General features: G+C 45.7%; 1 protein-coding gene across 1 annotated transcript in view; it reads right to left on the reverse strand.

Moving 5' to 3' along the window:
• Window positions 1–9,751: 9,751 nt before the first annotated feature.
• The window catches only part of SEMA6A (semaphorin 6A), a 120,850-nt gene continuing 112,092 nt past the window's right edge, over window positions 9,752–18,509 (reverse strand). The window contains exon 20 of the mRNA XM_016224908.2: window positions 9,752–13,956. Within this exon, the coding sequence (XP_016080394.1) occupies window positions 12,761–13,956 (1,196 nt within the window). The 3' untranslated portion in view covers window positions 9,752–12,760. The remainder of the gene's footprint in view (window positions 13,957–18,509) is intronic.

Genomic DNA, 18,509 nt, shown 5'->3' on the forward strand with positions numbered 1-18,509 from the left:
CTAGGAAACGAGTTCAGCGTAAAAACCTCTTCTTTGTCTTCTGCTCCTGCAAATTTGTTTGAACCATATCTCATAAAAGGTTGCTTCACAGGCTGTTTGAACATTTTTACAAAACATAATCTGCCTTTTGCTGCACCAATGAAGGCGAAACACCCTTATCGGAGGCTTGAATGCTTCAGATTGTATTTGTTGAAAACAGATAAGATTATGTCACTATTTCTGAGACATCTGTGAAATCAAATCTTGTTGTCTTTCCCCCTCCAAATCATGAGTCTTCCCCCCGCAACAGGCCCAGGTTGCATTAAAATATCTCCTAACGTAGTTTTAAGAGATTCTTATCAGCACTTACACAGCAGAGCAGCAACGAAGAGCAAAGTAAATGCTCCCCCTCCCCGGAGCGTGTGCTCCAACCCCTCTTTGTCTCTCTCTTCCTTTCTCTCTAACCATGCACATGCTTGGGCTCCAGAGCTAACATGCTTTGTGTCTCCAGTGTCATCCCAAGTCAGAATCCCCCAGTGCCCACTCTGCTGCCTGGGGTCCCCTCTAATTTATATTCCACTATCATTGTATGTTCAGTTGTTATCGTGGTTTTGCAAACTATTGAGGTACTTAAATGTGCACTGGGGTAAAAATCTCATAAGGGCCAAGGGTTTAGGATTTTGAAGGTTTGACTGTTAGGTTATTTTCAACATTTGAAGTTGCAGCTACTCTCTCATACATGCAAGCCCTTTGGAAACAGGATGAGCATCGCCGCGGCACTGACATGGGCGTGCACATATGGAATATCTGCGGGGTGGGCTGCGTGTTGTCGTCCGTATGGTTGGAAGAGTGTTGCTAAGGGATTAGTCTGACTCCTATCCCTTGTGTCATTAATCACTTAGCCTCCCACAGTGTTGGCTGTCCCTTGATTTCTGACAGGCACTCCTTATCATGTTACAAAAAGCATCCCCTACCCCACTTCACCTATACGACACGAGACGATTAACAGCACTGGCTATGAGGTCACCCAAATGTATACCCTGGGTCCACCAATTACTAGCTCAGTGAGTATGGGAAAGTTCTTTAATTTCTCTGTGCTTCAGTTGCCTTATCTGTCAAATGGAAATAACAAAGGGTAGGATAGAATTCTTGAGAAGATTAAATGAGCTAATGTTAAGGAAACATGTAGCCCAGTGCCAGGCAGTGTGACAGCTACTATGACAACTATGGCAACTACTAGCAGTAATTCTGTTTTTGTGTGGTGGTGTGTAGAGGCACAACCTTTACTATCTTATGTTTGATGGCAACTTAGTTTAGGGAATGATTTAATTTGCATTTACAATTTATCAGGCCCAGTGCAGGCTGAGCTTATAAAGGTAAAAAAGATGCAGTTCCTGCCCTTGATATCCTTACAGTCTAGTGGAGAAGCAGATCTTTCCACATTGTGGCACATATTAGAAACCTTTAAGGACTGGCTGCTTTAGGGGAGCACAGCCTGTCTGGGAGCTCAGGAAAGGCTTGGTGAGGCAGGGTGTGTGAGCAGTGGTTGATTACATTTTATTTTTGTAAAGTATATATAGATGTATATACATATACATGCACTGTGATAAGATTTATATGTTCTTATGTGAACTGAATCTATATTACTGCTGATTTCCTGCAGAATCCGTTCTACCACCCCCCCCCCCCCCCTTTTTAAAGTACTAGCACACTTCTGAATTTTGCAGAGCATGGGGCACCGAAGTGTACATTTCCCAGCCTCCCTTGCTGCCTGCTGTGGCCCAGTGATGATGTTCCTGGCACTTAAGTTTGTGTCCTGTGCCACTATAGGGATTAGCTCTTAAAAGTGGCTGGGTATGCTCCCCCCTCTCTCTCTTTTATTCTTCTTGTTGACCAAGAAATTGACATACTTAGGAGAGCTTCTTGTATCCGAGACGGAAGCCACACATTGAAGATGGCAGAGCTGCCCTGCGAATCCTGGGTCATATGCTTTGGGGCTATTACATGAGAATAAAATAAATTGCTATCTTATTTTCAGCTGCCCCGGTTGGTGTTATTTTTTTTCAGAAGTTAGGTCTGTACTTCATAGAATACAGTATCGTGTAATGAATTAGGAATTGGGACACCTGCTTCTTGCCCCTAGATCTGCCATGAACTAAAGGTGTGTTATTGAACATCCTCTCACGTCTTTTTAAAAAATATATATTTTATTGATTTCAGAGGGAGGAAGGGAGTGGGAGAGGGAGATAGGAACATCAATGATGAGAGAGTCATTGATCGGCTGCCTCCTGCACACCCCCCACTGGGGATGGAGCCCGCAACCCGGGCATGTGCCCTGACTGGGAATTGAACCGCGATCTCCTGGATCCTAGGTCGATGCTGAACTGCTGAGCCACGCCGGCCAGGCGCATCCTCTCATGTCTTTATTTATTCTTCTCCAAAAGGAGGGAGCTGAACCAGATCTTTCAGCACCATGAGACATATAATAATGACTGTTTCATTTTTTAGTATAATGCTTTGCAGTTGCCACAAAGTAGTTTTTCTCTTGAAAGAAATGTCACAAACTCCTGGGACAGGAGATAAGGACAGGCTTGGGATGGGGTGGACAGTACTTCCTTCCAGGCCATCTGTAGCTGAGATTGGAAACGCTTTGGGCCTGGACAGGGCAGCACTGCAGGTGTGCTCGGGGAAAATGGCTGTGAGTGTGTTGGCTCAAAGAGGAAGACACTGAAGCAGAAGGCAAGCCGAGGGCACTGGGCATCCTGTGCTGGTGCCGTGAGTATAAGCCTATGAGCGGAGGCGGGGAGTGAACTTACAGTTGTGTCTCTTGCAGTGTGTTCTCGGGCCCATTCTGGAGATTAGAGTTCAGGCCAAGCAGACAGGAGTCCTAGGTAGCAGGGGAGGAGGGATTCATAGAGGGCACGGCCTGTTCCCCCCAGGCTAGCCATCTGGGAACGAATGAGAGTGTTTAGAGCCCCCAGGCCTCCATGCAGGCACCATGGGCTGAGACGGCCACACCAGTGAAAGGAGCCAGAACTCTATCTGGTAAAGCAGGGCTTTTGTTTAACCAGGTCCTGCTGGCTGCTTTTGTTGGCAGATAAAAGTATTTAGGGGAGAGAAAAAAAGAGATATTTTTATTATCAGCAGGTTGGGGACTCAAAGTGAATTATATAACTTGAAGATTTAGAGAACTGGGATCTCTTTTTGAATGCCAAGTTGGGATTTTGAGCTTTGCAAGCACCGGTGAACACTCACCTTGTTTGACTTACATGCACTGCTGTGAGGTAGTCAGGGCAGCCATCACTGAGTCTGTTTCGCAGACGGGGAAATGAGGTGCCAAGAGTTCGAATGACTGTCCCACAAATGGCGACGCCAGCTTGGATGGCAACCCAAGCCCACAGACTCACAATGCGACATGCTTCCTTCTAAACTGCTCTGTTGTTGTTTTTTCCTTTCTATTGAATTTAATGAGGTGGCACTAGTTATACAGGTTTCAGGTGCACAATTCCACAGCACATCACCTGTACACTGTACTATGTGTTCACCACCCCAGGCCAAGTCCCCTTCCATCATTATTTATCCCCCCTCCTCCCTCTTCCCCCCTCCCTCAGTCCCCTGCCCCGGGCCATCACCACTCTGTTGTCGGTGTCCATGAGTTTTTTCTCGATTTTTTTCTTTTTTGCTTAGTCCCTTGTGAAAAGCAAAAACTCCAAGCTGCCTAATTAGGGATGACTTTCCCTAAGAGCTTCTTTGTGAGGCTGGTCTTAGAGCACCTCACCCTCATGACACCAGCCCCACTGAGCTCTGCTCTGTCCCTGGGCCCAGAACTGACTACTGCACTGGCCAGGTAATTAGAGAAGATCTTTTTTGGGTCACTCTTTCCTGAGGACAAAATAAGCCCTTTGGTTTCTCAATTAGAAAGCTCAACAGATTAAGTGACAAGGAAAAGTTTTTGATCTTGCCATTATAGTCACCTAATTAAAATGAGATGCAGATGCTCCAACACCTAGTAATTTTCACCTCACTTACTTTGGCTCCAATTACAGCCCTTCCCTACTGACTTACACTGTTTAAATTACAAAGTCAGAAGGAAATATGACTACTTACCTGTTTCTATTCATACATATAAGTCTAACACATTGTCTTTTCTCCCCACACAAGAAATGTGATCATAGGACTTCACCCTGGAAATAGAGGGGAACAAATCTTTGGTTCTTCGATAAAATTAAATAGTAATAAGAATTCAAATCATCCAACACCTATGTCAAACTTCAACAATTTTGTTTCATAAAAAAAAGAAAAAAAGAAAGGTAGCTCTGCTGGTGTGGCTCAGTGATTGATCATCAACCTATGAACCAGGAGTTCATGGTTTGATTCCCAATCAGGGCACATGCCCAGGTTGTGGGCTCAATGCCCAGTAGGGGGCCTGCAGGAGGCAGCCTATCAGTGACTCTCTCATCACTGATGTTCCTATGTCTTCCTCTTCCTTCCTTTCTGAAATCAATAAAAACGTGTGTGTGTGTGTGTGTGTGTGTGTGTGTGTGTGTGTATAAAATGGCACAATGGCATGGCATAAATAACAACAACAAGAGAAGTATCCTTTTTCCAGGAATGGAAGAGTCAGATCTTCAGAACAACTGTAGCACTTGGCATTGTCCTGAAATGCACACTTTGGAACAGAAAACTTCTTTTTCGAAGTTCAGGGGTTATTCCCCCTCTCTGTTCTCAGGAAAGATCTGATAAACTCATTCACTCACCGGTGTAAGTGACTAATGGTACCTCAAAAATGGAAAAAAGGTTAATCAGCATTGACTCTGACCCCATAGATCAGTTAAAGTTAATTGTTTCAAAGGTTGTTACCTTTATTGAGTACGTAATTAAGGAAATAGCACTGCTCAGCAGTTGAAATTATATTACCAAAGCTGGTGGCAACCAAGCCTTCGTCTTTACTAAAAAGCACATTTGTGTACTGAAAAAAGCTTTGTGGACTGGGAGCAGGGCTTCAATAGGCAAGCAAACAAAAACGACAACAACCAGCCAAACATAATGAGAACAGTGGGGTTCTAAGAAGGGCTATTTTTCTCGCCCTCTGACTGAAATCCGTCTGAAGTTATCTTCAAGGCAGCAAATGGCAGATGCTGGGTTCTTCAGAGTGCCGTGAGCTCTGCATGCGACTGGCCAGGCCACGCTGCTCCCAGGGCAGAAGGGGGGCCAGGAGACCAATCTAGAGGTGGCCCTGCCTCTTCTGCACCTCATGCACTCAGCACCACGTAGCTTATTAACTCCAGGAGGCCAGCCCAAGGAGGCAGCCTCAGGGAGCATGGACGGTGGTGTGGAATAGGAAGATACCCACGTGGAGACGATCGCTGCCTTCTGCCTCCTCTTGGGAGATTGCTCTAGGCACTCAAGCAAATCAACCCGCCTTTGAATCAGGGATGAAGCCAGATTGTTTGGTACCCATAGTGCCAACGTAACAAAGACAACAATATTACTTTTTACCTCTTTCTTTCACACTTACTTTACCTCTGTCTTCTGTGGAGGGAAAGGTGGGCAAATTTTTCTCCCTTCTAGGTATAGGGCATTTCTTCTTCTCTGTTCCCAAGTAACCCTGGGTTCTCTAAAGCTCCTTAAATTTCTCTTGTGATCTGTGGCTTGAGTAGGATAAAGAAGCTATAAAAGCTGGGCTTTTCATTCTTTTCCTCCCACTGAGGCCGTCGGGGCTCGGCCCCTGGGGTGGCAGGGTGGCAGGGTGGCAGGGTGGCAGGGTGGCAGGGTGGCAGGGTGCGCCCCCAGGAGGGAGGTCACGGATCTTGGCTTCGGCTCTCCTGCTTTGTTGACGATTCCTAATAACACGGCTGGTGTCGGGACTCTGCAGATGCAGGAAGGAAGAGATGTGTTCTTTAATGACGGAAAAATATTAGAGCACAATGCCCTTAAAATAGAACGTGCGTGCCTAGCCTTTATTTTGGGGACTTTATTGTTGTAACCGTGTCTCCTGGGAAATGCTCTGGGAGGCCTTTCCCCTCTGGTGAAGCCGAGTAATTGTGTAACCTGAGGTGTCCCTGAGAGAGATGAGGGGATGATGTCAACGCACAGCTTTTGAAATATTACTACACTTTTATGTTGATCAGAGCTGCAGCGGATCCCTCCTCTCCAAATGCCAATTTCTGGCAAAAGAAGATAACAAGGGCTGCCCATCTCACTAGGCCGCTATGAGGACCCACGGAGATAGTGGATAAGACTATGTCTGCAAGCTGTAAAATTACCTGATGTTACTTGTCATTGTCATTGACAATTGGAAGCCTTGCCCCACTTTTCATTTTTTATGAAATAAACCTTAGCGCTATTGTTGCAATCTGTGCTTTTGCACTGACATGGATTAGGTGTGCAAAATGTTCAGCCTCCACACCAGAGAACTGTTACTGTTTATGAAATCAGCTCACTTTCTCACCACCCTATAGAGTGCGGTAAGGGCGGCTGTCACGATGAGCAGGAAAAAAGAGCGCTTGGCTCTCAGACAGATTTTTCATCACCTCCTCATCCTGGGAAACCCTGAAGAATCCTGCCTGACTTTCTTTTGTGTTGGCTTCACGGCATTTGATATTGTGTCCAATGTCCCCTTCACCTGTCTTGTATTTTTTCTGAAAATCACCAATGAAAACTGCTTCTGATTTTGTGGTTACCTACTTTTCCCTTCATTAACATTACTTTATTTGGACCATTGTTGCAACTGTTATTTGGGCTGATGACTTGCTCTGGGGATGATGTTAGTGATCCTCAAGGGAGTCTTCATCTGAAGGTGATTAGTAAGAATAAAAAAGTCACTAGCCACCTTAGTCAGCATCAGCGGGCTGCAGGGGTTCTGTGTCCAGGCTCCTCTGGAAAGGTCTTGGTTCCTGTTGTTAAGACTGTAGTTTATGACAGCTCGATTTTGATCAGAGAGTGCTGAGGTGGAACCCATGTTTTACCAGGAAAAGGGGTGAAATACCTCCGAAAGGGCCCACCTTTTGCACACATGGGTTCTGAACACCATGATATTTTTGCTATTAGGCACCAAGAGGAAAAAGCTTCCGGAAAGCATTTTTGTGCACATGTGTGTGCGCAGGGATGTGTTTGCAGAGGGGGATGGGGAACTCCCTGCTACTCAGCTGCCTCTCTCGATTTGCTCCAATTTCATTTCCATTTGCTAGAGGGACATCTGCACATTTTTCTGCCCAGCCAACATTTAATGCACATCAGTTCAGCCCTCACCCTCTGCTGAGGTCAACTGCCCTCCACCTCCAGGCATCCCAAGGGGTTAGAGCGAAGGATGCACAATACTCTAAATGGAATATTGAAGATCCCCATCTGCCTGGCAGTCCCAATCAATAAATGTGAGCCCTTCCTTTCCAATTCTGTAGAAGTGACACATCACCACCTGGTTTTAAGACAAGCGTGAGATGTGGGTTTCTAAGGGTTACTGAGTCTAAGCACCCAGCTGTCACAGTGCTCAGCCAGGACAGGGATTATGCTCTTAGTCATGTTATTCTGTTACTAAAGGGTTTTTTCAAATTCCCCTCACCCCTTTCCCTCAAGCAAAACGTACCAAGGTCTGAAATTGTAGGTGCCATTCTGATATGTTTGTTTCACTTGCTGAATGACATTTTTGAAAGAGCTTTGGTTCAGGCAGTCAAATCCGGGCGCCGTGATTCTTGGGCAATTTGGCATCTGCCAACTTACAAGGCTGAGCGAGACCAGTTTGTGTTTATGAACAGAGCACTTAAGGAAAGCAGGTGGGTCCAAGGTGCCAGCTCTGGCCCCGTGAAACACCTAGCCCATTGGTTGTATTGGGACAGCCACTTCTTAAGGCCAACAGTTAAAAAACATCCTGCAGAAACGGCCAAGCCAGCAACAAGCAAGCAGCAAGCACAATTAAAAAGCTGGGTTGTCTGAGGCACTTCAGCCTGAGCGGGGACATCCCTGGGGACCCAGTTAAAACACAGGCTGCATCTGTTCAGCCTCTGTCACCTCTCTCCCAGACCAGAACAAAGCTGACTGCAGCAGAAGCCACCCTACCATGTATCAGGTTGCACTGCAGGGACTGTGCTTCAATCCTGTTGTGATCCGAGCTCTAGCCTGCCCCGTCTGGTCTCCTCGGCCCAGATGAAGGAATTTGGGATGAAAAGGCCGGGGGGGGGGGGGGGGGGGGGGGGGCGGGGGGGGGCGGGGGGAGTCCTGTGAGAAAGGATGACTGAGTGAGGTGGAGAAGCTGTCTGGGCTCAGGGCGGCTCAGAGCTTCCCAGCTAGTATTGCTTTAGTGATTCGAATGAATGGGGTGAGTGTGGAGGGGAGGGGTAAGAGACAGATGCATTTGTCTTCAGAAGAGCTGTTCCACCACCAGCTTTAGGATTGTGGGCACATCCTTTCACTCAGTGGACTTCAGCTTCCTCATTTTTTAGAAGAAAAAATGAGTAGCTGTTTTACATTTGGGTGTAAGTGAGCAGGGCAAACCTGTCAGTCATAAAGACAAGATCTTTCTGGCAAAAGGGGTTGATCACAGAGCTGTTTCCTAAAGAATTTTAAGTTGGATGGGGAGACTTTTGTTCTAATAACTTGGCATGCCACCGGCACATTGCCCAGCAGCCTGTAGCCTCTCCCTGGACCAATCCGTTTTCCACATCACCTCCAAGTAGCTTTCTAAAGCACAAACACATGTGTTTGCTGCTTCATATACTCCAAAGACTCTCAGCTACCCATCAGCTAAAACCCTAGCACAGGGTAACCAGCCCCTCCTGGCCTAGCCCTAACCCCCTTGCCCAGCCTTGCTCCAGCCAGGCTCTTACAGACCCTGCTCAAGGCCTGCCAGGCCTTTTGTTTGCCAAACACAGCATACTTGGTGCTTTTGCACAAGTTATCCCTTCTGCCTGGGCTAGCTGTCTGGAGAACTCATTCTGCAAGAACCAGCTTAATCTGTAGCCTCGTGCCCCAAACTTCTGGGCCGCTTACGCAGCGCTTTGTTCTTCCTGCCCCATGGCAATCACAGAGGGATGTCAATCTCTCCTTATATAAGAGGAAGAAGGAACTACAGTCTAGTCAATTTTGTGCGGGACAGTGCCTGGCCCTGTGGATGGGATTTAGGAAATACAATTGGAATTGACTTATCAAAGGTGACTGGATTACTGTAGGTGTGAACTGAGGCCAACACAAAGCTTTCTACACTCAAACTGACCCAAAGCATTAAAAAAATTATTTCAGGTCAAAAGTAAACTACTGTAGATGAGGACTTATTTAAATAACTTTAAAAAATATACCAGAGGGGAAAACCTGACCTAGGCATTTCATAATGCTCTTCTGCAAAGTAAAAATCAAGTGCTGCATCCCAACTTACCTCCGAGTGTCTTCTGGGTTACAAGGGATAAATGCTAACAAGGAGTGAAATCTGGCACCCTCCACCTTATTAATATGTAGAAAGGCTGAAGTCACATCTGTGCAAGGGATCTATTTTTAGTGGACCCTACATACTAAAATTCTAGCCTTGATCTCTTAAACTATCAAGCCTACCATAAATGTTTGATGATGAACAAGCCCATAAAAAGAAAATGCATAAAATGAATAGAGGGAGTCAGTGCGTGCTCTGCCTTTTAATTACCGGTGGCTTCTGTACAATCCTGCTCCAGGCTGGGTGCTGGGTGTGGGCACTGCAAACAAATGGGTGTAACTACATACTCAAAAAGTGTGAGGTTTAAGAAGGAAAAAATTAAGAGATAAATAAAAGCACCCAGGACACAAAAGATAATGAACAGTCTTGTTTTATTACTTTTAAGTAATAAAGAGCCTTTTTCCTTGCTTTTTTGTGTTTTTTTTCCCTCTTTTTCTTTTCTTTTTTTTTACAACATACATTAAGTCGTGAATCAGATTGTTAGGGGATGTGGAGATGGAAGGAAAATTGGTGACATCACAATATTTTTACAACTTTACAACAAATATAAATCTGAGTTTGTTGCATCTACCAGTGTCTAGCAAGGGTGGAAAGCAAAGGCACACTCAGGTGTATGGACCCTCCCCCCACACGCAGTGGGGAAAAAAGAAAAGGCGAAAAATACTTAAATGCAGAAGACCAGCTCAACACAGGTGGGCATTCTCGGGTCAACACCGCAAGTGATGGATTGTGAAAGGGGGATTTTGATACAGGTTTCCATAACACAGCTGAGGCAGTGATGTCCACACCTGAGGATGAGACGGTGGGCACTGCCTGGTCAATACTCTTGGAAGTCAAGCTTGGGGAAGAAGGGAGCAGGGTAACAGACACCCATTACTTTCCTAAGTTCTGCATTTCTAAAGAAAATTCAAGGGAAAAAACAATATATCGGTTTCTATCTAAAAAAGATTTCATGGTTTCAGGGTATAGAGTTCACAGGATGTGAACCTTGATTCCACTAACAAAACAAAAGCATAAGGACGCAAAAACCTACCCCAAATAACAGCAAAACAACAAGAGATGTTTGGGACTAACGGCTGTGCGTGCAACGGCTATACACCTAGGTCTCTCTGACTACGGAGGTATCACTTTTTCCCCAGCCAACTCAAAATTGCCTCAAATCGCGTTTTGAAAGTTTTTTTTAAAAAACAAAACTAACCCAAGATCAAATTAGAAATAAAAAGACAGAGATCACCAAATATGTTTAAGTGTTTAAAAAAACAATAAGCAATAATGCTCACAGTTTACAGCATGTTGACAATTCCTTTGTTCATGATAGAGTAAACAAAAGTCCCTTCTGTGTGCTTGCGCTAATGAAAACCAAGGGGAAAAACACACACCCACCTACCCACCCCCTTCAAACCATAACAACAAAAAGATAAAGAAATTTTTTTAAAAATTAAAAATCTTTTGCCCCAGTCAAGGTTTTTGCAGCATCCATTGTAGTTGGCCTTGTACTTGGGAGTTACTCATTAATCACAGCAGGGACCAGCCTGCCTGCATCTATTTCCATGTCATTTCTTTGTGTGCATTGCTCGAGTGCACTGAGCACACGGCCTGGAGACGCCTCCCAGATGCCTGCCCAACCGCACACAGCATGTTCTCCAGCCAGTGGACATGGCAGAAATAAGGACTGGGACTTTAGTCCTTCTGCTGGTAAATGAGGATATCACCATGTTGAAATGATCTGAGAATCTAAGGGAAGCAGGGAGCTCTGGAGGGAGAAGGGATCTGCCACCCACAACACTGGGGTCCATGTTGGGCAACATGGCCAAAGGGTGGTTGGAGTTGGCACGACTAAAAGGAAGTGCGAATTGGAGGGTGTTGTGCGCCCAGCTTTCCCAGGCTGCGAGATTATAAGCATCACCACCGCATTCTCTTCCATCTGCTGGACAGCTAATCTTCCAGAGGACTGGAGTGGGGTGAGGGGAGGGTTAAATAAATATCTGTATTTCAAAAGGAGGAAAAAGTTTATCATAATGACAGTTTACAAGTGTACACAACTCAGGGTGTAAGGCACAAATTTACATGTGGAAAACAGGCTATTCACAGATGTAACCCCACGAAAAACCCGTGTGATCAAACCATTAATTTATGCAAGGTAGCAGCCAGCGTATTAATTAGTTCACACCATTTGTGGATTTTGTTTGCTGTCTCACATGCAAGGCGAAATGAGATGGCGTATCACAAGCTGGTGGCTTCACAGAAAAGTAGGAACCACTGACAAAGCCATGTTGGCAGCAATGGGACATGGATGTGCCATTCTAAAAGTTCCTCTCCTGGTTGCTTTAGAAGTTAGGATCTGGAAGGACTTTTAAACTAATTTTTTGCATGTTATAGCACAAGAGACTTGACCAGCAAATTAACTGGTAGATTTAAATAAATATTCCCCCTTTCACTTTCTCCTTTAACTAGAGATCAGACAGTCCAAACACAAAGCTCAGAATTCCAGCCTCAACATAATTACTCAGTGAATTTATTGTAAAAATAAAGAAACTCAATTATTCCAGTTAATGGATTTCACGTTAAATATTGTAACTTCAAGGGGCTTTCTGAAGAGCTGTTCATAGGGTGGTGTGTGGAAGAGTCCATTCCTTAAGGAAAAAAAAGGGTGAACAATAAATAAAGTTACTTGCGTTAACGGTCACGTTATTTCATTAAAAGAGAGGAGCAGAAATCTATGACATAGTTGCCCAACATGGCATTAATCTGCTATAACAGAAAGCTGTAACACTGGTGGGCATTTCACAGTATCTGCGCATAGTAAACTTCTGCCATTGTTAAAAGTCTGAGTTAGAATTATCAATGAATTCTTTATTTTTTTTTGTCTTTTTCACTCGCATGATTTAAAAAAAAAAAAAGTATTTGTGTTTTGCAAGTTGGAACGCTAGCCTAGTTTGGCAGCGCCCTGTGCAGTCAAGGACAAAATGTTGCAGTTGCTGTTCACCTCTGTGTGTGTGTGTGTGTGTGCGTGTGTGTGTGTGAGTTCGCGCGCACATGCGCACATGCGTGGGGGTGGGTGTGTATGTGCTTTTGGCTCATGTTCGTGATGATAATTTAAGTCTTTCGTGAGTACGACCTGTTGCAGGGAGTGGGGGAGGGGGGGAGTGAAGGAAGAGAATGGAGGTGAGTCCCGCGTCGCAAACCTTCACCAAACCACGTGGGCCACTTGGAGAGTCCCCCCGAATCCCGGACGGGGACGCAGCGTCCTGGGCTCTGCGCGGCCCGCTTGGTCTGGTGCGTCCTCAGGCCGCTGAGAGCCGTGCGCGCCGACCGTGCGCCTCGCCTTTCCTGCTGGCTCGACACCTGACCCCTCCCCTGGGATTATGTACACGCATCGTTGGGCTTCATGGATGTGGAAAGGGGGGCAAAGGTAGGTTTGGGGGGCACGTCCGGCTTTAGCGAGGGGGTGCGCTTCAGCCCCGACCTGGTCAATGAGTTGTAGGCGTTGAGGCTGGGCTGCCTCGAGACAGTCACGGCCGGGCCGGGCGGCTGAGCGCCGTGCACCTGGATGGAGTCCACCCGCTGCGGGGCGGGGGGCGGGTTGTCTCCCCGGCCAAAGCTCTGGTTCCTGGAGAGGTGGGAGGAATTGGAGGAGTTAGTATTGTTTCTTTTGAGAGTGGTGGCCTGGTGGCTTCTCGTGAGCGAGTTCGTGGGGTAGCTCCTCTTATAGTCAAGCCCGTAGGAGGAGGAGTGGTGCATCTCCAGCCGCTTGCTCAGGCCGCCCTGAGACAGGGAGGCTCCCGGGGGGCCCAGGGAGGCCTCCCGCTGGGGGACCTTGGGGGGCAGGCTGTCCAGGTTCTCCACTAGGTTCACCCCATGGTTGGGACTCTTGCTGCTGAGATGTTCCTTGATGGTCTTATACTCCAGGGTGGCCGCCTGGTCCTCCAGGGCCATCTGGGCCACCTCGCTCATTTTGGGCTGGTCCACGTACTCATGCTGGTAGCCCTGCTGGGTGATGGGCAGGACCACCACGCTGGGGATGTGGCTGGGAGAGGCCCGGAGGGGCAGGTCGGTGGGAATGACGGGGGAGCCCATGGGGGGCATGTCCTTCGTGCAGGCGTTGATGAGGTTCTGGTTCCTTTCCCACTCGCGGCTGCCGCGGCTGGGCTTGCGCTTCTGCTGCAGCGTGGGCGTGGACTCGGGCGTGGGCAGCGCGGCCAGGTCCAGGTGGTGCTGGTCGGCCTTGATGAGCATCTTGGCGGTGCTGCTGGGAGTGGCGAGCTTGCCGTTGTGCATGAGCGGCGTGAGGATGGCCTCTGGCTTTGGCTCTTTGGACTGGGTGTCACCGAAGAGGCCGCTGAGCTTGGTGACGCTGCTCATGGAGCCCCGGCGCGAGTGGGCGAGCTCCTCCTTGCGCTGCGCCGCGGACACGTCTTTGCGCCGGTGGTCGCACACGCAGTAGACGACGATGCCCGAGAAAACGGCCCCCATGACGAAAGCCAGAATGACCGCAATGGCCAAGAGGGTGACAGGAACGAGCTGGTCGTGGCCTTTGAGGTAACTTTCGCGAATCACTCCTGCAACAGACATCGCATATGGTGTTAGGAAAGGAAAGGGCGCTGCAGAGCATATTTTTGTTTGGCATTCACCCTGTTAATTAATAACAGTAATAAGTGACAATAGCACCTCAGCATAACTTGTCATCAAGGCGCAGCTTGCCAGACATTAACTAATCCTCCCCAAGCCCCCCTGTGAGGTATGTAAATAGACTTTGTTGCCTTCTTTGTGTTCTGAGAAAGGACTTGCTCCTACTTTGCTTCACTCTGTGGAAAAAGGCAGCTTGTCTTTTCCAAAATTTAACCCTTTCCCCCTCTTCATCTTTTTTCAATCTTCCCCTCATAAAATTGGGACAACCGAGATGTTTTGAGTCAGGGGGAAGAGGCAACAATTTTACCCATGTTAAACGAACAAACTGCACAGGGTTCCAGGGTCCTTTCTGATGACTTCCTTGTGGGTGCCAGGGCCCCTGTCTGGGAAAAAGCTATGTCTGCTTTTCAAGCAACTGCAGGGAAGACTGTGTGTGTCATTGACAGTGAAAGAAAATAGCTGCAGCTCACAGATTACAAATATATATTGACTTTGCGTCACCTCTCAAAAAACAAGAAAAACTCATGCACACCCGATTTCAGGTGAATATGCTGAATATTTGAATTAAGCTCTTCCCTTACTTGAACTAAAAGAATATTTAGAAAAGGGGACCCATTTGGGTCCCTGAAGTGGGTTTGAGAAGTGTCAAGACTCATTATTCCGGCTAGAGTTTGCTGTCACGGTGAGATACCTCAGCAGAGCTAATTTCTTCAATTTAATAAAAATCATGTGACTACACCTGTCAGTAATCTTACACTACATTAACCAAGACGCTGTGTTTCTGAAGGAAGTTGCTGTCCCTGTTCCTGCTTAATCAGCCACCAAGCTGAGAGACTATAATCAAATGCAAAACACTGAAGCTTTTATTTTTAATACCAAGTGAGAATACACGTCACTATTGCCAGATCTTAAGTGCTTGATGCGGTAGCTAAAAAATAAAATCTCAGCTACTTCAACTCCTGCCTCTGGAGTTGAATACATTAGAGGAACCGCACCCACGGGCTGAGGAAATGTAAACATTGTTCCTATTATGGAAACTAATAGTAAGACCGAAAATGTACCTTCTCTGGTCCCAGGAGACACATTTTTCATCTACTAAATCAACTCTTTCTGGAATATGTTTAATGTATTTTCCTGGCAGATATCAGTGGCACAGAATTAGAATGAAACAAAATAAAAATCTCCACCCCTCCCCAAACCCACAACATGCAACTGATCAACTTCTGCTGAAATCCTATGTTATGTCCCAGCTGAGACCTTGAAGAAATGCAGCTTTGTCTTGGGGCTTTTCTGCTAAAATATTTTGATTAGTGAAGTGATGGTTTTAAAACTCAGAAACCTTAGCCTGAGACGATACATTCTCTTTTCTTTCTAAACTGTCCTCCTCCCCTCAATGGTGACATCATAGCTGGTTGCTGTGGAAATGATTGTCCAGTGACAAAGGATTGTGACTTCAGGTGAGTAATACATAGAAGCAACAGATATCTCTTGAGAAAGAAAGATTCTGTGATTAAACAAATGCCCTTGGTAGTGAAGGGCAGGGGAAGCAATTCACCCCAGGGAAAGTGTGTGTGAGATGGTAAGACATTGAATAATTTCCAAATGTGACACTTTTCAAATATTTCTAGATTTATCATCATGAACTTTTAAGGGGTAGAAACTGAGAAGCAAAAAGCAGCAGGAAATTCAGCTATAACTCACACCTTTTATGTTGTGGAGCTCCCCTAACAGTGGGCTGTCTTTGTGTTCAGATATGTTTTAATGCTTTAGTCACCAAGGAACTGTGCTAATGAAAATTTCTTCCTTAAATTTGCATTTTTCATGTTGTAATGCTTAAACAGCATTGCTTTTCTTTCCATTTTGATTGTGTATGGAGTTCTACCGAATATCATTTTTAACCACTTCCATATAATGCTACTAAAAGGTAAGCTGTGAATGAGATGGGTTTAATTTCCCTCCATGATTTGGTGATCTTGGTGGGGCTAGACACCACTGATGGGGGTACTAGGTAAATTTTTTTCATAGCAAAGGGTATTTCATGAATCCCTTTCAGGCAAGCATGTTTGTAGGGGCTGTGTCTTCCCAACAAATGCATATTCATAATAGGTAGCTATCTACGATTGGCTTTGGAATTTTACAGTTTAAATTGCCCTCTCAGTTTAAGAGGAACATGAAATAAATAAGGCTAGAGCGGCCCATTTTTTTTCATTCATTGTTTAATTGGGAATACTGCAAAAGTTTCAAATTTGCCCATTGCTGCTTTACTTTTAGCTTCCAGTCTACCTTTCATGTCTGATGGTCCTCGACTACCTTAGACTCATGGAAACCATTTGCTCTTTCACTGGGAAAAACTGTTTCTTACCCGTCTCCTTTTGTTATGTAAATAGTGCCCCTAACCTTTCTGTGTCTCTTCAGCTGTGGTATCTACCACAAAGCAGGTGGCTTCCCTCATCTGTCTGTGGAAATTCAGAAACCCCACGTCGAAAGTTAGAAAGAGTCAGGGGGTTAAGTTGAAAACGCAGTCAAGAAGTTAAAAGTTATTTTTGGAAAATGCCTTCTAAACTTGAAGCTTTTTGCTTATATCATGAAAAACAACAAAGGGGCATTCATGGAAATGATTAAATCAACTCTGTGACATTGGAGTTTTGGGCTTCCGCTTACTGCTGGGTGATCTTTTGGCAAGCGACTTAAGGTCTCTGGGCCTTGTTTTTCATCTGTGATGTGGGGTTAACACACCTAATTTTAATGCCTTATTGGGCTGTTGCAAGAATCAAATGAAATAATGAATAAGAAAGAACTTAGATGCTGTAGTTTGCTGGACAAATCTAAAGGTCAAGCCACAAAAGAGAAGTGGTGCGTTAGCACCTCACCTAGGGCTTAAGACCAACAGTCACAGCTGCTCCGTTTGGCTCCATTTGCCATGGATCTCCAGGGGGAGAGGGGACAGGCGTGTTCTCCCAGCTCCAAACCCTGTGCTGTCCAAATGTTGCCAAAGGCTGATAAGTTGAGGCAACAAAAGAAAACACTGTCCGAATTCTGAAATAAGTAAAACAACAGAAGTGGGCAATGTTCAGCAAAACAGTGATTACAGTTAGACTTCTCCTGGGGCATAATCCTGCAATCAGCTCCCTGAGGATGGGAACCGAATTTTATATGCATTCCCAGGGCTCTAAGGCACTTAATAAATGATTAGTAAATAAATGGGTTTGCAGTGCATTGTCGAGACATTTTTAAAAGGACTGCTAAACGTGGTGGGTCTTCTTTGGAGTGACTATAACCTTGCTTCTGAAGTCACAGAAACATATCTCCAATCATAGAATGTAATCATACTAACATCCGTTAGATAAAAGAAATATATAAAGGTGCTCAGTACTTGTTTAAAACAATGAAAGAAACTATTTTAAAAATGAAAGGAAATTCATTCCGGGATAATTCCAAAAGAGATGATGAAGGCAAATGGGTTATTTGTAACAACGAGTGATCAGGTGGAACTGAAAAATTTGAAACAAATACATCTGTGCAAAGGGTGCGGGGCAACCCTGGGGAAGTGAAAGGGCCTTTGAGTGGTGGTACACTCCCTCCCCTATACTTCCTCCCTGTAGAGGGACCCATTAGAGTCGGCTTCTCTACCAACCCCTGGGTTTTCTGCTCTCACCAACTAAAAATGGGGCATTAGTAATGAAAACATTTTCTGAAAAATCCTTTGCATTGATTCATTAACCACAAGCTATTTCTCACCAGTCATGAGGTGCTAAATGGTTTATTCTTTCCACCTTCCTACTGCAGGAAGCAAGGCACACAATGGCTTAGAGATTTCTCTGAAATCATGCCTAAATTGGTAGAAGTGAGAAAGAATAGAATCTCCACTCTTTTTTTTTCCTTGAGGTGAGAGAATTTTCAGATGCTGGAGGGCGGTCTCAGAGGGGCAGTTTAACGGGCTTTAGAGGTTGAAGCAATGAAAAGATTATGAACAACCCTGCCCTCCAGGCCCTGCAATATGTAATTCAAAATAAGAACAATTATAAGCTCAGAAATAAGAGGAAGTCCAACACAGTTCTGATTTTTCCTGTGATGGCCACGTCAATGCATTTTGAAATTTCAAACATCAGATTCTTTAAGAAATGGTTTCTGGTGGCTCTGCTTGCAGCTTCCCTACAGTTGCCTAGTCTCCCCGGGGAGCCCAGTACCAGGCTCTGGAACAGCACGCCTCAGGAAAGGTGCTCTCCTAACCCGGGCTGCACTGTGATGTTCCTGGTGCCTTTACCGTCACTCTCCTGGTATAACAAGGTTTCAGCTCCAACTATCTTTGTGGCTGCCTCCAGCAAACATTTACTGAGCATGGACGAAGGCACTAGGTGCTGGGGAGACAACAGTGAAGGAGGCACAAGCCTGTGATGCAGGAGGGGAGGAGGCAGGCGCTCACACATGAACCGCATCCGAAGGGTGGAAGCATCAGGAGATACATCACTTCTACTTCAACATG

The sequence above is a fragment of the Miniopterus natalensis genome, chromosome 3 (assembly GCF_054644295.1).
Source record: "Miniopterus natalensis isolate mMinNat1 chromosome 3, mMinNat1.hap1, whole genome shotgun sequence".
In the NCBI taxonomy this organism is placed as follows: domain Eukaryota; kingdom Metazoa; phylum Chordata; class Mammalia; order Chiroptera; family Miniopteridae; genus Miniopterus; species Miniopterus natalensis.